Genomic DNA, 26,555 nt, shown 5'->3' with positions numbered 1-26,555 from the left:
TAGTTTACAGCAGTGAGGGCAGTACCATTGCTTTGGCAATATCACATTATCTAAAGAGAAGCATTTAGTGTGGAATTGCCCATATGGACAGTCAACATTGGTACAGGATACAATGTCATCATTGGGCTGTCCTCTACAGAAATATATGGCATTATCATCGAGTTTGCTCTCATATAGATCACACCGTCTGGTGTACCATCTTCCAAGCATTTCTGGAAGAATGCAAATTCTCCAAAATGTTTCCAGCTTTTTCATAGCACTGCTAGAGTGCCCTGGGTCAGGGTTAACTCTGTCACACAAAACATGTGAATTCCCATCAGAATCAATGGCAAAAACTACAAAGTCACAATATTTTCGATCAGAAAATGTCAACAGCTGCTGCTGTACTTGATAGTAATAGTTATGGGATTTCTTCAACTTTAATACCCCGTTCACATTTTCGAGGAAAGAGCTTGCTTTCAGGCTATATTCTTGAAAGTCACCATTTGTGACAGAAATGGGACATTTAACTTCACCACAGCCCAATCCACAGCAATCACACGATACCAAAAAAATCTGGTGTAGCATGTATAAAAGGAAAGTCTTTGTTTATGAAAAGTCCACATCTCTTAACTTGAAAGTTGGTATGTAGCAATTTCATGTGGTGTTCATAACTTCTGATAGCTTGTTCCTCGTATTTACATCCATGTTTTGTTGCCTTGTTGTCTATTTTAAACAGATGCGGATAGCAGATAGACTGAATAAGACTTTGAGAAGGTTGTGCGAGATTTCCATGGAGCACAGCACCACAGACAGAGCTTCCAATTCTGCCTGCATGATGCAGGCACGATGTCGGTGGCATGGTGGTGACTGACATTTCGACAACCTGTTAGAAGTCATCATCAGAGTCAAGTGAATAGTTGTTGTCAGTAGAATATTCTTAGTCCAGTTTGTGTAAAATGATCGGTCAGTTTTGCTGTAGTGTTACTGGCTGTAAGAGTCAAATGGCGTAAGTAAGTCATGATTAGTCTGTTTCAATCCATAGGTAAGGTTAGGTTGTTCTGTTCAGTTCCTTTGTAATGTTAATGTCATGAATGGTCGTTTTGTATGGAGCCGGTGCTGGTTCACACCTGTTTACGAGAGTCTGTTCTAAGTTAGCAAACCGGCTTTCCAGAGTAAGTCACTGAAAGTAGTTAGGGCTGTAGGTTAGGCATTGCGAGAGTCCCAGTCAAAACTGAGGTTCGTAAGTCGATAATGTTCAGCAATGTGGTTGTTGACATCACCTTTCCTTGTGGCCCGTCTCTGTTCAGTCAGTCTTGTTGTAAGGTTTTTGCCAGTGTCTCAGATGTAGGAGGCTTTGCAGTGGGAACAATTGATCTTATAAAACGCTCCATGTCTGTTCCTCGGTTCGTCTTTGTCCTTAACGTTGGTTAGTAACTGACGTAGGGTGGTAATGGGTTTGTGGGCGATGTGGATATTGAAGGACTGTAAGATGCCCGACATTCTCAGATATGCCTTTTGTGTACGGTACAGTTGCTGTAGTCATAGGAGTTGTGTTGTAATTTGTTTTGGTAGTAATAGTAGGTCGATGAGTGTTTTGTCATATGAACTTGTTGTTGTAGCTGTTCTTTGAAAAAACACCGCAAAGATATTTGTTCTCATCAGATAAGCTGTCTGTTGTGTTGCATGCTAGTTGCGTGCGTTGTGTTAGAGTTCCGATAGTCATGGCTTTGTGTGATGTAGGGTTGTAGGAGGACTCATATAGTAATCTGTTGGTGCGTGTAAGTTTCCTGTAAACTGTCATCAGTAGTGAGCTGTCGTCACAGCCTACTAGACTGTCTAGAAAAGGAAGTTTGCCATTTCCTTCGACTTCTCTGGTAAACTGTATCTCGCTGTTTTGTCCATTAAGGCAGTGACGGAATACGTCAATTTTGTCGTGTCGTAAGGTGGTGAATGTGTTGTCAACATAGTGTAACCAAAGCGGCATCGTTTCTGAGTAAGTAGATGGGCCCTTTCGACCTGCCCAAAAGTGATACCGCTTTGGTTACGCTACATTGACGACACATTCACTGCTGTACGACATGACGAAATTGATGCATTCCACCACCACCTTAATGGACAAAACACTGACATACAGTTTGACCAGAGAAGTCAGAGAAAATGGCAAACTTCCTTCTCTTGACTGTCTGGTAAGCCGTGACGACAACTCACTACAGACGACAGTTTACAGGAAACCGACACACACCAACAGACTACTAGATGATTCATCTTACAACCCTACATCACACAATGCCACAATTATCAGAACTCTACCACAACATGCACAACTAGGATGCAACATGCCAGACAGCTAATCTCACGAGAACAAATACCTTTACCATGTTTTTTCAAAGAACGACTACAATGACGACTTCACTTAACGAAATACTAATCGAACTACTACTACTACCAAGACAAACGACACTGCAACTCCTACGACTACAGCAACCATACCGTACATAAAAGGCATGTCTGAGAACATCTTGTGCATCTTACAACCCTTCAACATCTGCATCACCCACAAACCCACCACCCCACAACACCAGTCACTAACCAACATTAAAGACAAGGATGAACTGAGGAACAGACAGGGAGCAATTTATAAGATCGATTGCCCCGACTGCCAAGCCTCCTACATCGGAGAGACTGGCAGAAACCTCGAAACAAGACTGACTGAACACAGAGAGGCCACAAGGAAAGGTGATGTCAACAATCACATTGCTGAACATCATCGACTTCCGAACCTCAATATTGTCATGGGACTCTGCCAAATGCCTAACCTAAAGCATTAACTACTTTCAATGACTGACTCTGGGAAGCCGGTTTACTAACTTGAAACAGACTCCCTAAACAGCTTTCAACTACTACCAGCTCCATACAAACGACTCATTTATGACATTAACATTACAAACGAACTGAACAGAACAACCTAACTTTACTGATGGATCGAAACAGACCAATCATGACCGACTTACACCACTTGAGTACTACAGCCAATAACAACACGGCAAAACTGAGCAATCAGTTTACACAAACCGGACTAAGAATATTCTACTGACAACAACTATTCACTTGACTCTGATGATGACTTCTGCACAGGTTGTCGAAATGTCAGTCACCACCATGCCACCGATGGATCGAAACAGACCAATCACAACCGACTCACACCACTTGAGTCTTACAGCCAATAACATCAAGGCAAAACTGACCAATCATTTTACACGAACTGGACAAAGAACATTCTACTGACAACAAATATTCACTTGACTCTGGTGATGACTTCCACACAGGTTGTCGAAACGTCAGTCACCATCACTGACGACAATCCTTCTTAAGATTACACTACACTTTTACAGAAATAATATGATCATCTAAAGACTTGCATACTACCCTCTCGAGGAGTTTCCCTAGAGCACTAAGCAAAGATATTAGTTGAAAATTGTTACGGTCCAGGCTATTCCTTTTATTAAAGATAGGTATAACTGAAGATTCTTTCCACTGCTGGGGGAACTTACAACAATCCTTGCTCTTTTAAAGACCTCGAACAAGCCTTGGATAAGAGATCCGTGTGCCAGTGTAAGATCTTTAGGTGAGAATTGATCTGGTCCAAGTAATGTAGTCTATTGCCATGATAGTTTAAATATCAACAAGTTTAAACTAAAACTGAGGAATAAAATGAATATTTACTGAATGGTCATTCTGTACCTTTTTAACAGTATTTCTGTGATTTATAATTATACATTTTTTCATGAGCTTGCATTTATTCACAGCCCAGCTCAAAGATCACTTGTCTAGATGTGGAATCTGTAACCATTCTTAGCCCGAACAATGCAAAGAGCCTTTAAAGCCTCATGGTGTGCCTAATTGCCATGGGAGAAAGTTGGTGTTGATCTATTAGTGCTGGATGAGCAATCATTTTTGATAGCCGTTGATTACTCCTCTGGTTATTTTGAAGTGCAAGATATGAGTAGCACCACCAGCACCTGAGTTATCACTGGCTTGGTTTTCCAGGCATGGTGTTCCTGTGATCGTCATCAGTGACAAACAGTGAAGATTTCAAGGCCTTGAATAAGGAATGGGATTTTCACCACGTCACATCAAACCCTTCTCACGCACCCATCTCCCAGTAGCCAAGCATTTGTTAACTTCAAAGGTGATAACTGACGTCCCTGAAAAGATCAAAATTAGGAAGGAAAAGCAGAAACACTACTATGATCGTCACTCACATGAACTGCCAAAATTGCGTGAAGGTGATACAATTAGAATGCGTTTGCCAAACAAGGAGTGGTCATTGGGGCGCGTCAGTGGAGAGGAAGAGACCTGTTCCTACTTGGTTGAGGTAAACGGAAAACATTATTGTCGGAACCGTAAATGGCTGAGGGCAACATCCGAGGAGTTACCGGAGTCAGTTGAAACAAACCTCAACATGACCAATCCTATTGAACTGGTTGAGTCCAGCCCAGCTGAGCTGCCACCACCAATGATACCATCATCATCACAGTGGTTTCTGGACCATGCAATGAGGGTCGTGCAGTGCAGGACTGCCATCACCCAGTGTGGCTAAAAGATTACGAGTGCTGAATTAAGACACTGACTCTGCCTTGTGCCTCTTTTTTTTGTTTTTAATTTTTTTTTTATGAATAGTTATGCAGGGGCACTTAATGCACTAGACTTTCTCAAGGCAGATTTGAACATTGTGTTATTTCTTTCTTTCTTTTATTATCATCAGCGTTGTCTACATTTATAGTTGCTCGACTATTAGACTTAGGAAGGGAGATGTAACGAGTATGCTTTGTGAGGTAGTCTAGTTTCCTGCCTTGCGGGTCATGTGATGGAGTTTTGGGTGGCCAGCCGTCTTGTAGTGTTGTTGTTCACCAGTGTACTAAATAATTGCAGTTTTGCAGACACTGTCTATCCGCCTGTCGTTACAGGTTCAATAAAGCTTGTCTTGTAGGAGGAATGTATTGATAAACTGGATGTCAACACAACTTACTTCTTCAAAAACGTGAGGTTACAGTACAGGTCTCAGAATCATTATGATAGTTATCTTAACACTCAAAGATTTATGCCTTGAACAATCAGCTGCATTTGGAAGACCACTGGCTCATTTTTATGACATTATGGCTTCAAGGATTGTAACAGTTCGGTGTGAAGTCATGGGCATACGGCAAGCCACCAACAAAATTTCATGTGTTTCATGCTTTTAATAAAACTTATACCCTACACAGATAACATAGTCATGTGGTGTTTCCCAGCTGCTAGAAAATTATGTCATGACATGGAATCTCTGCATAATGGTCACTACTGAAAATAACAAAAAGCTTTGGTTCACTTTGCCACACCAACAGCTTCAACATCAATTAAGCTGTGTTGGATCCAACTTATGAAATAAAGGCAGCAATGACACCAAATGTTAAAAAAATAAATAAATAAAAAGAACCAGGACATTTAATTTAAACATTACTTTGTTAACATTTTACAATGTTACTTTTATTCCTAGTACAATGATTTTTAACACAAAATTTTTAATTTTCTTGTTGAGCATTTAGTACTTTACATTTGCACTGTTAGTTAAAATGTTTTGTACAATAGATAACTATGTGCAAGTTTAATTTTTTTAAAGATACCATTTTCAAACTAAACAGAAAAGTTGTAATCTAATTTGATGACATTGAGTTTAAATCCTTGTCAGTAGAGAGATGATATTACCAATACCATAAACTCTAATAGAAAGAAAAGGACCAGAACATTCAATTTAAACATTACCATGTGGACATTCTCCAATGTTACTGTTAATCCCAATATAATAATTGTTTACAGCATACACGACTTTCATAATGGTGGATGCCTAGGGAAAACTGGCACTAATACATGGGGCCGAGGCCAACCAGTCAAGTGCAAAACAAACATGGCGCCCGAAGTTAGCGATAGTAGCGTGAAATTGAGTGAGAATGATATACCAGGAGCTTCTTTGTGTGGTCGAAAACCCGAAGAATTGAAAACCGATGAGTTGAAGTTTTGGCTTAGATGTCGTGGGGACAATGGGAAAGGATTAAAAACGAAAGCACAGCTCGTTAAAAGGTACGTTTGCTTGCATTTGACGCGATCTATACCATTGAAATGATATCCTGACTTGTCGTTTCTATTTTCAGAATCAACGATTATATTTCATCGGGAAGAGATAAAAAAATATTTGATCCTGATCCAAACAAAATATATTCCCAAAGAAAGGAATCATAAAGTACAAGCGCCGCGAATGACGACTCGACTTCTTGCACAACGCAGCCTTTAAAATATCCAGCAAACGATTGGAGTCTGTCTCTTCAAAAGATGCCCGTATTTACGAGAGCTAATATTGATGTACACATAGCGAAAACAGGGAAAAGAATTGCCAACAAAGACCAGCATAGCATCCCAACTGCGTTGCAAAAAGGCAAGAGATTCGACGATGACGAGTATCTTGAGGAAATACGTTGTGCTTGTGACGAAAACTACTTCTATGTGAAAGCACAGTGTTGTCACAGTTTCTCAAAAAACGATCTGCCCCATCAATTAAAAATTGCCCTCAATATAATATCTGGTAATGTGGAGCATGCGGTATGCACTTGTATATCAGGGAATGCTGGACTTTGCAACCATATGATAGGACTGATGTTTAAACTTTGTAAGTTCACCATATATAAATGCACAGTGACTACAGATCTTAGCCATGAAGCTGACCAGCAAGCCACCCTAGCTTGCACATCTAAGTTGCAACAGTGGCACCAGAAAGGAGGTGGCAAAAAAATTAAGCCAGAACCAGTCATGGAGATGGTTATTGAAAAAACAAAACTCAACGATACCAAGACTAGGTCTGGGGTAAAGTGTCTACTCTATGAAGCAAGAAGGAACTGTTTGCATGACATGAAAGCTGAGCAGATACTGAGAGCGACTCTTTCAACAACTGAACCAAACTGTGGCTTTACGCATATGTCAAATGTGCAAGTACAAGAGAGTAAAGAAACAAAGTATGGTAAATGTCCCAAAGGGTCATACACATCTTATCAAGTGGGGTATAGTGAGGCAAACTTTACTGCTGTTGCAGATATTAATACAATAACAAGACTTGCACTACCTATTGCAGTCAATCTGGTCTATCCACAATTGCCATTGAGAAATTCAGATGAAACTCTACAAATTCCAGATGGTATGAGTAATGATGAACTTTCCTTTCTGCGTGGCTTGGAAGTAGATGAAAAAAAGATCAATGAAATTGAAAATGAATCAAGGGAACAAGCCAATTCTGCAAGATGGTCTGAAGAACGAAGGTGGAGGTTTACTGCTTCCAACTTCCACACTATCTCAAAGAGACAAAGAAACCACGACAATTTTGCTGACTCCCTTATAAACCCTAAAGAGGTCAAAACAGTTTATACTGAGCATGGGAAAAGGTATGAGTCAACTGCTTTACTAGAATACCACAAATTCATGTTTCATCAAAAAACACCAGTAAAAGTTTTACCCTGTGGTTGGTTGTGTCCAAAGATTTCCCTATTCTTGGGGCAAGTCCAGATAGTAGGGTCATTGATACTGGTTGCGTTTACCACTTTGGAATTGCTGAGGTGAAATGCCCATACAAGTATTTTAATGTTCATCCCCTCAATGCTGCTGATGATTCAAAATTTTTTATGGAGAAGATCAGTGATAAACAATGCAAATTAAAGGAAAACCACATGTATTACTCACAAGTTCAGGGGCAAATGGGCATCACAGGTGCTATGTGGTGTGATTTTATTGTATACACAAAAGTTGGCCTCTATGTTCAAAGAATCTCTTTTGATCCAGACTTCTGGAATCAGCTCAGACAACTAGTTAGTTATTTCTTTAATCATTTTATCCATTTTGCTGCTAAGAGTTACAGTGAACAACAGAATGATAATTAGAATTTTTTTTTTAAATATTGAGACTGATAGTCTCTTACCGATATTAGAGGAAGTGTTACAGAAAGTTACTGACAAATAGTGACTTATTTGTATTTTTGCTCATTAAACATATTGTATGCAACCATCTTCAAGCCAAATTGAATTTTTGCTCAAATTTTTCTGAAAATTTTTGATAGCTTTTTCTCTTTTTGCTCCACGTGACCAAATTAAATTGATTGTACAGATTCATTAATTAAAGCTTTGTTGGTTGATTGGTAGAAGTAGTGACAATAGTTATGAATAGAGTTGGCATTGCCACATCAATCTTGTTGAGTTAGTTTATTATTTTGATACAATAATGTAGTTTCATTATTTAAATGTACATTGTGATAAATTATCAGCTTGTATCTAAAAAGAAATTAAAACAGAACATTATTTCTTAGTTATTAATAATGTATTATTAGTCATAATTACTTAATATGAATATCAAATTGAATTTTGTTTTGGTCAAATCAAGTTAGATTGAAATTATGTTTGGTTGAGCATTGCATAGAATGGCACAGGCTGCCCACATTTGATTAACTATACCAAACTGATGCAAAGGGACTACTCGATCCCAAACATGAAAGTTTTTTATTTTATTTATTGCTCGTTCAATGTGGATCCTAAGGCTTGCAATTTCCTGAGTTAGTATGACATTCTCTGCATCCATTTGAGCTGATGCTCCCAAAAATGGTGGTAGATTTAGTGAAACCCCAAGTGGAAGCAAATCCTGGATTGTGAATCCTTTGTCAGCCATGACAGAGTCCTTTTCATCAAAAGTCATATCCAAAAACCCACTTCTCTCAACTATTTCTCTGTCAGATATAGACCCAGTATACAATTGACTAACAAATGTAATGGCACCACCAGGAGAAATGCCAACTAAACCCTTGAGAGTGGTATGGTTTTTGTAGCTACTAAATAACTCTGAATTTTTCTGCAAACTGCTTGGCATTTGACATTTCACTTCGGTGCAGTCAATAATCACTCTTGTTGACTTGTATTTCTCTTTAAAGGACTCAGGCATATTTGCATCAACATCTTCTCTTGTTGGCCATATATTAATAGTTCCTAGCTTTAGGAACATGTAATTTATCCATGTAATTATTATTCTGCTAACAGTAGATGGAGAGATGTGAAATAAATGTGCCAAGTGGTCCTCATGAAAACCTTGCCTTAGCCTACACAACACTAGAAAATATTCATCTAGTGGTTTGAGTGTCCTGGATCTCCCTTTCTTCAGGTTAATTTCCTCACTTTGCCCAGAATCATCAGAATAGTAAAAAATCTCAGTGTTTGTATTTGACGATAGCCAGTAATTGATGTTTTCACCCAATTCCCCTGGATCAAGGTAATTGTAGATGGCCATGAATGAATCCCAATTTGAAAATCCTGTATAAAAGGCACTAGAATCCTTCATATTTTGAATATTCTCCAAAGAAAATAATTTGCTTTTCAACTCATTATTTTTTCGCTCCAAGTGCGAGACCTTTAATGTAAGATCTTCAATCTTTTGATTTAATGTCTGTATAGTTTCTCGTAAGTGTTCTTCGTAAGGAGTGTAGTCAGTTTGTGTCCCAAAGTCAACACTTGTTGGTTCAATTTCATCGATAAAGGCCTGTTCTTCTCGTTCTTCGATGGTCATATCTTGAGCTGGTTCCTTTTCTGTTTGCCTCTCCGTACGCTTGTCAATAGAGAACAGCCTTACTTTTGGTGGATTCCGTTTTCTCGGCGAAGTGCGAACCCATGCAAACAAGGAAGGCACGACTCCGGGCTTCAACATGTTTTTCCCTGCCAGGGTTCTTTTAATGTCACTTTCCCTAAAATGTCGACCACAAACTACCGTTGTTTTCCTTACTTTAAAGTTTCGTCCTTCCTCTCTTCTTATAGCATGGATCCATTTTTTCTTTAGTGTCTTGTCTGAAGGAAAGGTGAAGAAAGAAAGCTTTTCGCCGTCTTCGCCATGGACGTCTCTCGCAGTACACTGTGGTACACAACAGTGACTTGGCATTGCTCGTAATTAATTCGGCCAATAAAACCACAAGAGTAAAAGGAGATTATATCTTCTTTCTATAACGGTAAAGCTGTACTAAAATATTGTGTACTTCGGAAGAAAAAGTATTCGTTTTTAGAACTTGGTAAATATTCCAATACAAACTCTTATGTTTTACAGCGAAAGATGACTGGATGGCCTCGCTCTCATGCAAAGTTCGATACCAGTGTTCACTCGTCGCCCGCCATTATGAAAGTCGCGTATATCCTTGATGAACAGTTAGTATGATGTTTTCAGTGTTAGTTTAAGTTGGTACAATAGATAAATACTGGGTATGTACAAGTTTGATTGGTTTTCGCCAAAATAATACAGTTTTGAAACCAAACAGAAAAATTACTATCATTATGATGACACTAAGTTTTCACCTTGTCAGTTGAGTGATGAAATTACCAATATCAAGAGCATTGGATTCTAAACAAAAACTACTAACAAGTTAAGAAGAGGCTCAGGACATTCAATATAGACATTACATGTACCTTTGTCTACACTTTCCGATGTTAGTGTTATTCTTAATCCAAGCAATGTCACCTTTACCAGTTTGTGTATGCCTATCTCCAAATCCATCATCACCATTTGTCCCCTCACTTCCAGCCAACCCAGTGAATATAAGCCCAATTTGCAGTCTGCTGGTAATCCAACCTCTGCTTGTCAACTCTCTTATACTAATGCACAAGAGAGCTGTTTCCCTTAGTCTGTTGGATGTCATTAAGGCAACCCAAACTTCAACACCCAACACCAAACAGCCTACCATGCAGGACAAAGCTGAAAAGATCCAAGAGACCCTTGGAAAAATTCACGAGTGGATAGACACATTAATTGTTGTACATTGCAGCACCAGGGAGACTCGTGCACCAGATGCAGTTCAGGCAACAGTAACTGCCCAACTTATTGCTAACACAGCCTTTACTGCAATTGTGGCATGTATATCTTCTCCAGCAGAGAAGGATCAAGCAGTTGATCCAACACTGAGCAGAATACAGCCCTTTAGCACTGATGAGGGCCATAACATTTGTGGAGTCAGCAAGAAGTTGCCAACTCCAGAAAAAAAAAAATGAGAAGATGAGAGAACTTAACAATAACATGAATTTCACAAAACTAATCCAGGAAAACAGATTCAGTGCTGCATTGAAATCTCCTGTCGTATTATAAAGTCATTTTGCAAAAATTATTAAACACTTTCTTTATAGAAAGGAAAACATAACTTAGCCAAAGCAGGAAAGTAAGAGATGGTGACAAAACCACTGCATTATGGATATTGAAAAGTCTGAACAAACATTGGGCATCGCATATGTAGGTTTAAGTCTAGTTAAATGGTTGTCCTCATTTGTAGTAGAGCCAATGACTGATAGACTTAAAAGTATTAAAAAGATAAACACCTTAAAATACAGACAACAGGTGGAGCAAAGATTGAATCAACTTTTTCAAATGACAAAAAACCTTTTTAAAGAACAAAAATATCTGCATTTATGCGTAATCAAAAGTAATAACAATTAGTTCTCTCTAACCAATTCACTTTTAGGTGACCCAAGTGTAAATGATTCAAGCAGTAAGTTGTATTCCACTTTTACCATTTGCTTAATAGTCAACAAGATAAAACATTGAAAAATATTGAGAAATTAACCCACAGTTTTCATCAAAGACTTTCTATTTCTCTACAAGTAATTTTCCTTTCACCTCAATTTAAGTAGCATGTTATCATACACTGTTAATAAAATACCTGGAAAGTTCTGTGCTATACACATAAATGTACATTGTACCCTAAATTGATGCAGTACCCATCTTGAAATCAAACATAAGTATATAAGAAAATGTTATTAAACAACTTGAATATCTTGTAAGATATTCAAGTTGTTTAATAACATTTTATGATTATTATTATCATATTATGAATCCACCATAACCTCTCACAAAATTGTGCTTTATCACGCCACTGAAAAAATTGACACAGTATTATCTACTATCATTGATCACTATTCGTTTAGACACAATGATAAGTTAACTCTAAAGATGAGACATGTAAGAACAAATGTTCTTAAAATATTATAATACTGGTAGTTATTTTCATAGAGTTGTGGGAACATGGAACGCCCTTGCCCTTTCCATCTGTGAGGCAACAAGTGCAAATTCTTTTAAAGTCTTAGTTCAAGGATTAGTTCATTTTCTTAATGTATTTATTTTTTAATATTTTTCTCTACTTCTACCATAGTTTAATTTGCATCATTATTTTCATACAAGTACAGCTCTTTTGCATTTCATCCCTTGGACTCTGCTTTTTTGTATGCCACGATTTATATGAGTATGTATACACAATGTATACCAGTATTTGATGCTTTTGATCTAATCAGTAACACCTCAAATTCAATAATTTAGTCCTGTTATTTCAGAACGAAGCATGGTTGGTTATTTACAAAACCTGTCCCCTATAAAGACCAGCAAAAACATGAATCAATAATTTTTGTAAAATTTCCAAACAAACACTAAAGTAGATTGTGCTGTCTACTTCTCCCCAGAGAAGCATTCAGTGCTCAAGCCCAAATTCGAGTCTTCATCTCCTGTTAAAATACAGAAGTTCCAACTAAAGAAAACCCATGACACGGCAAAAAGGAAGAATTGATTCTCAAAAATAGAACAAAAATTCAAGATCCCCCTGGAAGTGAAACAGATTTTGACCTCCACCACATTAAACCAAGAAACCATGGAAGCAACAGACAGCCCAGTAGAGGAAATTCAAGGGCGAGAAAATTATACCCTGGTCAACATTGCTGGCCACATTTTATTTGATGGTGCTGCAGAAACTGTGAATGTAATTCACAAAAATAATTTGACTAAACAAGAAGTCCGGTTTGCAGATAACAGTGGATCTCTAAGGCTGGTCTTGTGGAAACAGCACATAGGTAAAATAAAATAAGGACAATGTTACAAAATATCAATCGTTGCCATTAAAGAAATTAATGGCACAAACTAGAAAAGCAATTCTCTCAAACAATGCATTATGTTGGTGTGAGTACTGTTCAGCACGTAACAGAGTGGTTCATCTTATTCATTATTCTAAGCGCTGCCTTTATCAAAACTCAATAAACAATAACCTTGATAATCCTAAAAACCTCTGGCGCATTATTCGTTCTCTTGTGTCCTCTAAATGTTCAAAATGGCAGAATCACTTAACCATTGACAGGCTGAACTATCATGATTATGACATTGCCAAACTTTTTAACGAGCATTTTGCCAATATTTCTTCTTCCATTCAGTTAACTCATGCTTCTGACCCTAATAACTGGGAGCGTATTACCCAATATGTCATTTCCAAGTTGCCACCTCGAGTGTCCTATTCTATTCCCCCTATTTCTGAAAATTTTGTTAAGTTACAATTAGAAATAATATGCAGAAAATGGTTTGAACGTAGGGGTAACATGTGAAAGTGTAGTATGATTGTCCACGCGAGTGTAGTCCTGAGAAGGACTGTTGTCAGTGGCATGGTGGTCACTGACATTTCAACAACCTGTGCAGAAGTCATCATCAGAGTCAAGTGAATAGTTGTTGTCAGTAGAATATTCTTAGTCCAGTTTGTGTAAAATGATCGGTCAGTTTTGCTGTGGTGTTACTGGCTGTAAGACTCAACTGGCGTAAGTCAGTCATGATTGGTCTGTTTCAATCCATCTGTAAAGTTAGGTTGTTCTGTTCAGTTTGTTTGTCATGTTAATGTCATGAATGAGTCGTTTGTATGGAACCGGTAGTAGTTGACACCTGTTTAGGGGAGTCTGTTCTAAGTTAACAAACCAGCTTTCCAGAGTAAGTCACTGAAAGTAGTTAGGGCTGTAGGGTAGCCATTGCGAGAGTCCCAGTCAGTACTGAGGTTCGTAAGTCGATGATGTTCAGCAATGAGGTTGTTGACATCACCTTTCCTTGTGGCCTGTCTGTGTTCATTCAGTCTGGTTGTAAGGTTTCTGCCAGTCTATCGGATGTAGGAGGCTTAGCAGTGGGAGCAATTGATCTTATAACGCGCTCCATGTCTCTTCCTCGGTTTGTCCTTGTCCTTAACGTCGGTTAGTAACTGACGTAGTGTGGCGATGGGTTTGTGGGTGATGTGGATATTGAAGGGCTGTAAGATGCCCGACATGTTCTCAGACATGCCTTTTGTGTACGGTATGGTTGCTGTTGTCATAGGACTTGTGTTGTCATTTGTTTCAGTAGTAATAGTAGGTCAGTGGGTGTTTTGTCATATGAAGTTGTTGTTGTAGCTGTTCTTTGAAAAAACACGGCAAATATATTTGTTCTCATCAGATAAGCTGTCTGTTGTGGTGCATGCTAGTTGCGTGTGTTGTGTTAGAGTTCTGATAGTCATGGCTTTGTGTGATATAGGGTTGTAGGATGACTCATCTAGTAATCTGTTGGTCCATGTCAGTTTCCTGTAAACTGTCATCAGTAGTGAGCTGTTGTCACAGCTTACTGGACAGTCTAGAAAAGGAAGTTTGCCATTTTCTTCTACTTCTCTGGTAAACTGTATCTCGGTGTTTTGTCCATTAAGGTGGTGGCGGAATGCGTCAATTTTGTCGTGTCATAAGGCGGTGAATGTGTTGTCAACATAGTGTAACCAAAGCGGTATCGTTTGTGGGCAAGTCGATGGGCCCTTTCGACCCGCCCACAAGCAATACCGCTTTGGTTACGCTACTTTGATGACACATTCACCGCTGTACGACACGACAAAATTGACGCATTCCACCACCACCTTAACAGACAAAACACTGACATACAGTTGACCAGAGAAGTCAGAGAAAATGGCAAACTTCATTCTCTAGACTGTCTGGTAAGCCGTGACGACAACTCACCAAAGACGACAGTGTACAGGAAACCGACACACACCAACAGACTACTAGATGAGTCATCCTACAACCCTACACCACACAATGCCACAATTATCAGAACTGTACCACAACATGCGCAACTAGGATGCAACATGACAGACAGCTAATCTGACGAGAACAAATACCTTTACCATGGTTTTTTAAAGAACGACTACTATGACGACTTCATTTAACGAAACACTAATCGACCTACTAGTACTGAAACAAACGACACTGCAACTCCTATGACTACAGCAACCATACCGTACATAAAAGGCATGTCTGAGAACATCTTGTGCATCTTACAACCCTTCAACATCTGTATCACCCACAAACCCACCACCCCACAATGTCAGTCACTAACTAACATTAAAAACAAGGATGAACTGAAGAACAGACAGGGAGCAATTTATAAGACTGATTGCCCCGACTGCCAAGCCTCCTACATCGGAGAGACTGGCAGAAACCTCGAAACAAGACTGACTGAACACAGAGAGGCCACAAGGAAAAGTGATGTCAACAATCACATTGCCAGACATCATCGACTTACAAACCTCAATATTGACTGGGACTCTGCGCAATGCCTAACCTACAGCACTAACTACTTTCAATGACTGACTCTGGAAAGCCGGTTTTCTAACTTAGAACAGATTCCCCTAAACAGGTTCAACTACTACCAGCTCCATACAAACGACTCATTTATGACATTAACATTACAAACAAACTGAACAGAACGACCTAACTTTACTGATGGATCGAAACAGACCAATCACAACCGACTTACACCACTTGAGTCTTCCAGCCAATAACATCATGGCAAAACTGACCAATCATTTTACACGAACTGGACAAAGAACATTCTACTGACAACAAATTAATATTCACTTGAGATGAGTAGCACGGTCACGCCACCATTACAGGGTCCGAAAATTATATTTACCCATATCTTCGCGAAAAATGTATGAACGCCCCTCAAACTTTACAGATAAACTGAGTAATAGTTCTTGTTTGATATGAAATCAATAACAAAATTCAAGCGATAAGTTTAGGACACGAATTAAAGTCAATTGTTTACAAAAAGCACGACATTTTGAGTGTAACGCGTAACATCGAATTTGCATACCAAGAGTAAAAACGTAATTTTTGTCCCTCAAAACGAATAAAAGCTTAAAATTTTATCATGCCTAATTATTGTATATAATACAAATAGACTTTTCACAAAATTTCATTGCTCTGTGTTTTTTATTGAGGCAGTAATAAGTACAAACTACAATATAAGTTCTTGTGTGTTGTCCTGTAACGCTGGATTATAAACAGACTTCACAGTTTACAGAATTCAGGCTTTTGGCGACCAGATTAAACTAAAAACAATAATAATTACATCTGAGAAAAGTTCATTCATTTTGCTTTAAGGCTCTGTGCAAGATAATAGCAAATCATGAGATGCTGGGAAAAATATAGCGATTTTGCATATCGGAAACAAATTTGTAACGAGTTTTGATTGCATAAATTCAACCATTACTTACCTATTTCGAAGCCGATAAATCAGCGTAGAGTAGTCCATCACCATATAGAGAACGACCAAATCAAAGTTCATTCTATCAGACTTCTAGATTCGTAAGAATTTACGAGCTTATATGAATTTTCGCCGAAGAAATGGTACAAAGAATGAATCGAAACATATTTTCTGCCTAATGTGTTGTTTATAGACGCTTTGCGATCATATTACATATTCAATTCGGACCAGAAACACTACAAGCCGCTCTCAAAATCGACCCAAATCATGGTCACAACGTACAAGAAACGACGAAGGCCAGCCTGTGCAGCCTTGCCTGATATGTTTGGGGGGGGGATACGGATATTTTCAGGGTTTAAACAATAAAAGCACGTGGTATATTTAGCCCGAAGCGTGTTGACTAGCGTTACACTCGATTTCTCAATCACAATAATAGCAGAGTGCTTCAAAAATTAATCAAGCGATTCCGACAAATTATGGAAACAAAACCCCAATCAAGTGCTGAAAAGATGAAAAGATGGAGAGAACAAAAGGCTGAGAGAAAGAAAGCTACTGATAAAAGATACTACGAGAAAAAACGCCAACAGAAAATAGCCAAGGTGCGTGACAGCCGAGGTCAGAAAACTCACCGGCCGAACACTAGGGCACAAAACCTGAAAGCTGTTACGAAGAAACGAAAAAGGGAAGAAACATCAGCAGAAGAAGAAAGAAGACAAAAAATCAGAGACCAAACTCGAAAAAGAGTACCAAATTTACGTGAAAAACGGCGAGCTGAATTGAGAGAAGCACATGAAGAGCATGCTACAAATGCCGCGGAGTATACGTGTTCAACCCCGCCTTCTAGTTCCGCTTTCCAAAACAGGATGGCAAAAGCCCGCGCCTTAAAGAAAACAACTCAAGTTCAGCCAAAAACACCACAGAAGAAAGCAGAACTTGTAGAAACAATATCCTCAAGTCCGCGCACTAAAAAGATTTTAGAAAAAAAAGGATTCATCAAAACACCAGAAGAAGCCAAGGAGACGACGGCATTACGCGCCCTTGCAGCAGATATCACCGAAGGTGTTCAGCAACTAAAGAAGAGTGGCTCAAAAGACAACAGAGCCGCTTATAGTGCCTTTAAAAGTCTTGCATTTGGAGAAAATGTATCCAAATGTCGAGCAAAAAAATCGCTCTCAAAGCTTGTGAACGTTGGCCAAAAAAGTGTGCGCAATGCTGTGAAGGAAAGGGCAAAAATATTGGCTGGGGAGAGAAAGAGTTGGATATATACAAAAAGACGAGTTCGGCGTGATGCCCTTTCGGAAGAAGATGGGAAGAAAATTTTTAGCTACTGGACGTACACAGCTAGTCGACCAACTGGAGACAAGAAAGATCTTGCTAAGCAACGTATTGGGAAGCAGGAATATGTCCATCACGCCAAACATGTTTTGGAAAAAACACAGACTGAGGCATTTCTTGAGTTCCAGGAGTTGCATCCAGAAGTCAAAGTAAAGCAGAGGAAATTTGAAAGTCTTAAGCCATTTTTTGTAAGACAAGCAAAGGAGAGGGATAGAAGATCATGCCTTTGCAGAAAGCGTGTAGAAACACAAATTGTGTTTAATGCGTGCATGAGATTTCGCAAAGATGTCCTGAAACTCCCTATGACTGATACCAACAGTGAAGACGCAGTAATACTAAAAAATGTAACTGAGGCTGCAGAAAAGACCCTCTGTCCTAAACCAGATAACAGCAAATTCCACAATATTCAGTGCCTTGAACGGGAGTGTGATTCATGTGGAGTTGATGGCCTCAAGCTGCTGCCAGAGGAGACTTCTGATGAGGGAACTGTTCGGTGGTCGCGCTATGAGTACATGCCCACTGGGAAGTTTCTTTCAAATGGCCAAGAGAAGAAAAAGATAGTTCTCATGCCAAAAGAAACGCCTCCATCTGAAATGTTTCAATACTTGAAAGAGCTCCTAGCTGTGTATCCAAGCCACTGCTTTATGGCTAAATGGCAACGTGACCAGCTGGACAGCCTCTTGGATAACCTACCTCTTGACCATGTTATCTGTGTGCATGACTACTCTGAAGGGTATTCATGCAGACAACAGGATGAGATACAGTCGGAGTACTTTGACATCGCCAAGGTCTCAATCCATGTTACCATCCTTCACCGTCATGCAACAGAGGCCATAGATGGTGAAGACAGTACAGAAGAGAATCCTTTGCTTATCAAGGAACATCTGTTTGTAATATCAGATGATCAGGGTCAAGACCAGGACAGTGTACACAAAGTACAGGAACTTATTAAACAATATTTAACTGAAGACATTGGTATTCCAGTAAAACAAATGCATGAATTCACCGATGGTTGTGCAGCTCAGTACAAGTCACGACACTGTGTTGGAGATCTTTCTTGTGCCCTTGCTGACTTTGGTTACCCTGTGCAGCGGAATTACTTTGAGACCTCTCATGCCAAGGGAGAGCAGGATGCTGCTGGCTCACATGTGAAGCAGAAGGTCAGCCAATCAGTCCTCAGCAAAGCTGCTACCATCAATAGTGCTAAAAGTATGTATGAATACTTAGTGGCTAACTTTGCACAGCCTGCTACCTCAAGCTTCTCAGCTAGAACGAAAGCTGTACAGCTAAAGCGAAGGGTTTTCTTTTACGTAACGTCCTCTGGCGAAGGAGCTGTGGAAAGGAAGAGAGATGGCAGAAAGTTCAAAGCGGTGAAGGGAATTCGTAAGTGGCACTGTGTTAAATCACTTCCTCGGCAAGAGAAAGTGATGGTGAGACACAGGTCCTGCTACTGCACCAGCTGTATTTTTGGTGAAGAAGACAACTGTTCCAACAAAGAGTGGCTGGATGAGTGGAAAACCATTAATATCTTGAGAGATGGCTCAGTGGCAACCACTAGGCAAGCAAATGAAGAGCCAATTCTTGACCACGATACCGCAGTACATTTAGCAGACCTGGCTGTGAAGGGCAGTACAGTGGCTATTGCTGCTGATGAAGACCCGATGTATGATTTTTATCTCCTCCAGGTCACCTCAGATGGAGTTGAAGAACTTGCCTCTGACTTCACAGATGATTACCACTGTCCTGCACTAAAAGGTCAGAAGGTGTTGAAAGGCCACTTCTACTTACGAGAGAACATCCATGATATGACATTCACCCTTGATGTCAAACGCATTGCCATGGTATATGCGGCCACTGTGCGCCATATTTGTGGAGACCTTCCTGTGAAGCGGAGAGCCCGGAAACCTAAGCTTCCTTTATTGGAAAATGAAGAAATAATTGCTTCACTTTAAGCAAAAATAACCTTAATTCAACTGTTTTCTAGTACACAATTAAGTTTATCATGATTTCACAACAAAATATTGAATTGTAATGATTTTGGCACGCCCGCAATGCATTATGGGTAAACCAGAAAATCGCAATAAATACTTAAATGTAAATAATATCAATTTTTGAAATAATATGTGCAATGTACATAGATACACACTATTTCATTGAGTAATAGATGAGATATAAAGACAATGATATTTTTTGGCTGTGTTACACTAAATGGACAGGTGATTGTGCTACTCATCTTGACTCTGGTGATGACTTCCACACAGGTTGTCGAAACATCAGTCACCATCACTGATGACAATCCTTCTCTGGATTACACTCACCAGGACGATAACACTACACTTTTACAGAAATACTGTGATCATCTAAAGACTTGCATACTACCCTCTTGAGTAGTTTCCCTAGAGCACTAAGTAAAGATTAGTTGAAAATTGTTAGGGTCCAGTCTATTCCTTTATTAAAGATAGGTATAACTGAAGATTCTTTCCACTACTGGGGGAACTTACAACAATCCTTGCTCTTTTAAAGACCTCGAACAAGCCTTGGATAAGAGATCCGTGTGCCAGTTTAAGATCTTTAGGTGAGATTTGATCTGATCCAAGTAATGTAGTCTATTGCCATGATAGTCCAAATATCAACAAGTTTCCACTAAAACTGAGGAATCAAATGAATATTTACTGAATGGACATTCTGTACCTTTTTAACAGTATTTCTGTGATTTATAATTATATATTTTCTCATGAACTTGCATTAATTTTATAACAATGTACATTTTTTTATTTTTGATTGCTATATTTCGATACTTTCTTCTTTATTTAGGAGACCCTTAATATAGGTAAACCTCTGGGCTTCCTTTTTCTTGACAGTTCTTATTAACAGGGCTTGTTACTTTTTTAAAAATGTATGGTATTATATACACTACCCTTGTCTTCTTAACCAAAATGATAGCAAACATTCCAGACGAAAAAGCACAAAGTGTACTTGCCAACAGCTTCTGTAATTCATGGAAAAGCTGGGAGAAATATTTCTATGGATTTGTTCCTTGAGCACAAGAGTAATTCTTTAAAGGCAAAGTTGATCTTCTTGGGCCAAATTTCAAAGAAGAGTCTGCCCAGAGAATAGCAAGTTTTATTGGTGTCAATGATGGTATTTTGACTTATAGTAGTGTACATCAGGATCATAAGAAATCAAAAGATGACACCAGACTCAATGCTTTTTTGCACATCCCAGGAAGAGCAGGTTATCACTCCTTACCAAAAATAAGTGCACACCTTATGAATGAAATAGATTATAGAGACTAGTGCAGATGGATATGGACAAGGTTACATGAATAGGCTGAAAGTTATGAAAATTAGTGGCTGTGTAGTCACTTCATACTAAAGCAGACAGCATATCACTGTTAAAGTTATAACAAAAAAATGGATGGTCACCTGTCACTATGTACTAGACAAGAATAAGTTAGTTAATTTAAGTATCACTAAAAGAACACAGTAGTAAATTTTGAGGATATGACAGTGTAATTAATTATTGCAGTTTTGCAGACACTGTTTGTCTATCTGCCTGTCGTTACATGGTGTCAGGAGTTTCGGGAATCCAAATGTCATGAAAACTGAAGGATTCAAGGCAGAAGTTGCCAAATTTATGAGTGAAAGCAGTGGTGAAGTAGCAAACAACAAGTCCTCCTTCAAGTTTGACAAAAATGGCAAATTTCCAAATACCTCCTCTTGACATACTCCAGCTAAACAATGGTTTGACGGCATCCAATTGGCGAACTTGGCTTTCTGCTTGGAATAATTACAGGTTGGCTACGAAGCTAGATAGAGGAAGAAGCACATCAAGTAGCAACACTTTTGGCAGTAGTTGGAAACGAAGTGAACAAGGTGTTTCATACTTTTGCATGGGCCTCGCCAGATGAAACGAAGAAAATCAATGTGGTTTTAAGCAAGTTTGAAGAGTATTGTATTCCCAGGGAAAACACTATTTACGAACGTTTTCTTTTTGTCACGCAGGATCAGCAGGAATCTGAAACTGTTGATCAATATTTTACAGAGGTTTGCCAAATTGCAGCAAATTGTGATTTCGAGTCAATCACACCCACTCAGCTCCTTCAGGATCAACTGCTGACAAAACTGCCAAGGTACACAAAAATTTGCTCAAAGTGAAGGAATTGACCTTTGAGAAAGCTGTAGATATTGCTCATGCCACCGAGAGTACGGCTGTTCAAATGAAAGTTATATCTGCTGAGTCTGGATTAAGTGCTGTGAAAGAGAACGATAAGAGCAGTCAGAAAATGCCCCATCTGTCAGCAGTGGCTGGATCAAGGACTGTAGATTCTGTGGTAGGAACCACAAAAGCCGCAGCTGCCCTGCCTTTGGCCAGATTTGTGCATAATTATTGTAAAAAGAGGAATCGTTTTACTGCCAATTGCCCAGCAAAAAGCAAGGTCTCTACTGTCCAAGAGCAATTCTATTTAAGTGCTGCAGGTGTAGGAAACAATTTGTTGCCCTTTCCATCTGTGAGGCAACAAATGTAAATTCTTTTAAAGTCTTAGTTCAAGGATTAGTTCATTTTCTTAGTGGATTTATTTTTTAATATTTATCTCTACTTCTACCATATTTTAATTATGCTCCAGCGAGGGGCTAACTCTCGAAACATCAGCTTTTATAACCATAACGGTGGCCAATTGACCATTTCAACTTTGTTGATATATCCAAATTATTTCGTTACCCCCAACGACGCAGCCCCAAACAGTTTCTTTAGAAACTATCAGCCTTTACTGTTTTTCATAGTCCTACTATAACTACTATTACGTCTTTAATCTATATTTACATATGTATGTGTACGTGTTCATTTATAGTTACATATTTTGCCCCCTTTCGTTGATTTATATTATTCATTTCATATTTATAGTCTATTTTACTTTATATATTGTCTGTTGTGTATATATATATTTTTATCCTCAGTCTGTACTTATTTGTCTATTTGCTTATTTATTTTTCAGTGTCGTAGGTTTGAAACCTGTAATAGGTTATTGCGCTTCCCTGTTTAAAAAGTTATTGTTGTTGTAAATGTTGCAGTAAAATAAAGGCCAGTATTCTTACCATCACTGGAAAAGACACGACTTCCCTAGATATACTTGACAATATGAATAAACAACTGTATACTATTACAACAGAGCAGGATGGGGAATTGGTGAAAGAATTTTCAGACCTTAGTGATGATGATATCACTGAACTGCTTCTTACTGTAGAAGGAACAGTTGTATTCAATGAAAAAATCCCAAAGACAGGGCTCAAAGTTAGCGACCAGCTGGTCGCACATGCATCTAGATTTTTAACTGCACACCTAAAAATTCATGTGTGATCGCACTTGCGCACCTATAAATCTCAGAGATTAGTGCGACTGAGCTTATTACCACTCAACTCTGTTTTCTCACCTGATCATTCTAAAATGACTCCAACTGGTTGGACACAAAATGGAAGATTGAAATATTAAGTTCAAACATAGGTATGACATAATCAGGCTGCAAACAATAAAGTTATCATTTTCCTTGCATCAGTGTGAGTTTTATTCTGCTGTGGCTTCTCCGAACTCGGAGCTCCATGTTCCCATTCCATCCCAGCCCTATTAAGTTTTGCGAATACTCCGCTGACACTTGCGAGTGAAGGCTACCTTTAAAGCACGTGCTTCTCGGCAATCAAGTTCACTGGTCAATGTGAAAGGTCAAGCTTTTATAATCATAAAACCCAGACAGAAGAAATTTTATAATCATTTTAAACCCAGACAGAAGAAATTTAACTCCAGCATTTCTCTCTCCTTTGGAGGTAAACCCCTTCAACAAGCTAATGTAACTAAATTCCTTGGGGTCTATATTGACAATCATCTCACCTGGAAATACCATATCAGCTATGTATGTAAACAAATCGCTAAATCAATAGGTATTATATTTAGGTCTCACTTTTCTGCAACCAAACTCACTTTGTATTACACCTTAGTTTATCCTTATATCGTCTATTGTAACTCTGTCTGGTCGTCCACATACGTATCTAACTTAAATAGAATTTATTATTTGCAAAAGCCAGCTGTGCGGGCTATCACCAACTCAGACTATCGAGACCACTCTGCCCCTTTATTCTCCAAACTAGGAATTTTAGATATTTTCCAAGTCAATACATTTAAAATACCCAAATTTATGTTTTATTTCAAAAATAACTTATTGCCCCCATTGCTTCTCAATCTTTTTGAAAGGAATAGCTAAATTCACAACTATGGTACCAGAACAGCCAGTAATTATCGCATGCATTTGTGCCGTACAAATGTCAAGCAGTTTACAATTCTCTACCAAGGTCCTAAAATTTGGAACTCTCTCCCTATTTCAGTCACTCGTTTGTCAAACCTTCTCAGCTTTAAAACGAAATTGCAAGCGTTTTTACTTAAATAATCACTGAATTGGCCAGGCTGCACATCCGCAGCACTTTTTCTTTACTTCATTTATTATTGTAAGTGAGGTGGCTCTCCCATAAGCCTGGTGGCTTCTTGGGTCTCCTCGCCTTCTAACTGTTAACGCTGTAATTAACTATTTTTTAATTGTTAATATAAGGCAAATAAAGATGATGATGACAGTAATTTATAACTGCTTTCTAAAATGTAAATAGGTCTTTAAATTAATCATTTTTGTTTACTCTAAAAGTTCTGTTAGCTATATTCTATGCAAGTTGTTAGAAGTAAATTTTTTAAAAAAAAATTCACATTAATTTTCTAATCATTTGTTTTTGTCACCAGTGGCACCTGAATACTGCCAAGTAATGTTAATGTTTTTCTAACACTTGATGCAACCATTGGTACTATTGATGAATAGGAATTATTTGTTTCGTAGGTGAAAGTGCGAAATTCTGCTTGTTTTACTTAAGAAGTTCTATTAGATTTCTCTTTGTATGTTGTTCACTCTATATTTTTGCCAATTTCAAACTAATTTTTAAATATTTATAACCATTTTTATTAAATACGTTTGTTTTATTTTACCATCTTTTAGATATCCTAGCAAAGCTATGATAAAATACTAAGTGTTAGCTTTTTTACAATGCATGTAACATCACATACTAGTCGAGTCTGAGTGATTTGAGCAACAATAACTAACGAAAGTTTTTTCATTGACAAACAAATTACATGAAGAAATGATTGGTTTTTAACCTTGAGAGAGTTCCGTTGGAAAAGAAGGTAAGGCAGGCTACCAAACCACTGCCACACGAAAGAGGAAATACTCAGGGTGCTTTGTTAGAGCTTGACCCATTTTCAAAATGGAAAGAGTTTCACATAATCCCATACATTAATTATGCATTCATTTCATAAAGACTAAATGTAAAGGTTTCTTTGCAACACTCTGTGCAATGAATGCTTAACCCTAATGAGTAAAATTAAACTGGTTCAAAAAAACTGAACTGGTTTGTAAAAAATTAAACCAGAGGATAAAATTGAACTACAACATATATACATCAGTGTTACTTTAATTTGTAGCAGGTTGTTACCATAGTGAGGTTCATTTCAGACAAAGTTTTGTGAAAACTACCACTGCACCAACCTACAACCCAATTAAATATCCTGAGCAGTGAACCAAACAACAGACTATCAACCCCTTTTAGTTCATCTTTCTCAAACTGATCTCGCGAACACGTACGCCAATGACAGAAAATCTAAAAATTGAGACTTTCGGCAAATTCAGATGGTTGGTTTGTGGCGATCATGCAACTGTCAACCTCAAGTATGCCATATGCGCCGAAATCGGCGAAATCATCAAAATATCTTAAAATAAAGGAAGCTTGGTATGAATAGTGCACTAGAATAAAAGTAGGTTTGAAACTTTAACAACACTAGCGTAGCGAAAGTGGTTCGCAAACCTTTAGGAAGCACTGATCCTGAAAAACGTGATATTTGATGTGATCAATTTGCGTCCCAACAGTTCCAACCGCCAGCATCCGATAGAATCTCTTCCTTCCAAATCTTCAGGGACTTTTAACCTACAATAAGGACACACAAATTGAAATAAATAGAAACAGTCATTACACAGATATTTCGAAAGCTATTGAAGATCACGTTTGAAGTCCAACTCAACATTCTATCACACCTATGTGCTGCCGTCGCATGTTCGTGCAAGACGAGCTATGAACTGAGTAACGGAAGTTTGCTTTACAAAATCTAGCTTACCCTGACTTCTCAAAGTTAAATACCACTTGCAGATGCCCACTACAGCCAAGGACAGCACCAAGTGACCTTGACACTGTTAGGATATCTGTTCAAATGTGTTATCCTGACACAATCACGTGTCTCCCTCGGCTCCCTCCTGTTTACGCGACGAAACCATAGTATACGGTCAGCGGTTTTTGTTCTCATTATTACTATTATCGTTATTTTCATTCTTACTCATCCTCGGAGACCCGGGGGCTGTGAGTCGATTTCAAGTTAAGGGCGAAAGAGCCCCTGGGCACATTGTCTTACAAGACTAGTTCCAAACAGTCGCACTCGTTCTGGCATCTGATTGGTGCCAGAAAATCTTTGTGTTATTCTGCCCAATCAGAGTGAAGTGTCCTTTGGAGTCCTTTCGTGTGTTTTAACACGCACATATACTACAAGCTCTGTTGCTCGCTATGTTTGTTTGGGCAGTGCGACAAAGCTTTGCCCGAGGTGAAAAGTTTCAGTCTCAGCACACAATGTAAGAGAAATCGATCCGATTGTCCGCGAAATCTTACCGGAAAATTATACTGAATACTTTCGCAGGTATCTCAAGAGAACGTGTTTAAAAGTTTGCGGGGTTCGTGTAAAACATGATGGTTGCAGGTATTGATATGTCGCTTTAAACG

The 26,555-nt window shown here is 38.6% G+C and overlaps 3 protein-coding genes and 2 long non-coding RNA genes across 10 annotated transcripts in view; 2 read left to right on the top strand and 3 right to left on the bottom strand.

Moving 5' to 3' along the window:
- The window catches only part of LOC111331656 (uncharacterized), a 77,028-nt gene extending 50,978 nt beyond the window's left edge, over positions 1-26,050 (bottom strand). For 5 of the 6 annotated variants that reach the window (XR_015992965.1, XR_015992966.1, XR_015992963.1 and 2 more), the window contains exons 1-2: positions 25,903-26,050; positions 25,596-25,715 (exon numbers count right to left, since the gene is read on the bottom strand). This is a non-coding gene — a long non-coding RNA (uncharacterized LOC111331656). Of the gene's footprint in view, positions 1-19,803; positions 21,515-25,595; positions 25,716-25,902 lie in introns of those variants that run through there. The other variant, XR_015992968.1, reaches the window with a different exon arrangement.
- Positions 5,896-8,361, top strand: LOC148720074 (uncharacterized). The gene is made up of 2 exons (XM_088737769.1): positions 5,896-6,099; positions 6,171-8,361. Exon 2 carries the CDS (start codon positions 6,349-6,351, stop codon positions 7,621-7,623), a length of 1,275 nt encoding a protein of 424 aa, XP_088593895.1. The 5' UTR covers positions 5,896-6,099; positions 6,171-6,348; the 3' UTR covers positions 7,624-8,361.
- On the bottom strand, positions 8,244-10,192 carry LOC148720073 (uncharacterized). Its single transcript, XM_088737768.1, has one exon. It carries the CDS (start codon positions 9,970-9,972, stop codon positions 8,437-8,439), a length of 1,536 nt encoding a protein of 511 aa, XP_088593894.1. The 5' UTR covers positions 9,973-10,192; the 3' UTR covers positions 8,244-8,436.
- Positions 16,079-17,089, bottom strand: LOC148720072 (uncharacterized). Its single transcript, XR_015992971.1, has 2 exons — positions 16,382-17,089; positions 16,079-16,216 (listed from the first exon to the last, which is right to left on the bottom strand). It is a non-coding gene; the product is annotated as an uncharacterized LOC148720072 (long non-coding RNA).
- LOC111326821 (uncharacterized) lies at positions 18,285-19,658 on the top strand. The gene has a single exon (XM_022930900.2). It carries the CDS (start codon positions 18,300-18,302, stop codon positions 19,656-19,658), a length of 1,359 nt encoding a protein of 452 aa, XP_022786635.2. The 5' UTR covers positions 18,285-18,299.
- Positions 26,051-26,555: the final 505 nt, after the last annotated feature.

This window comes from Stylophora pistillata, chromosome 11 (assembly GCF_964205215.1).
Source record: "Stylophora pistillata chromosome 11, jaStyPist1.2, whole genome shotgun sequence".
Lineage (NCBI taxonomy): Eukaryota > Metazoa > Cnidaria > Anthozoa > Scleractinia > Pocilloporidae > Stylophora > Stylophora pistillata.
This window is presented reverse-complemented; position numbering and strand designations above follow the sequence as displayed.

Coding starts and splice junctions, on each gene's coding strand:
- LOC148720074 (XM_088737769.1), top strand. CDS start 6,349: ATGCCCGTATTTACGAGAGCTAATATTGATGTACACATAGCGAAAACA.
- LOC148720073 (XM_088737768.1), bottom strand. CDS start 9,972: ATGCCAAGTCACTGTTGTGTACCACAGTGTACTGCGAGAGACGTCCAT.
- LOC111326821 (XM_022930900.2), top strand. CDS start 18,300: ATGTTTCAATACTTGAAAGAGCTCCTAGCTGTGTATCCAAGCCACTGC.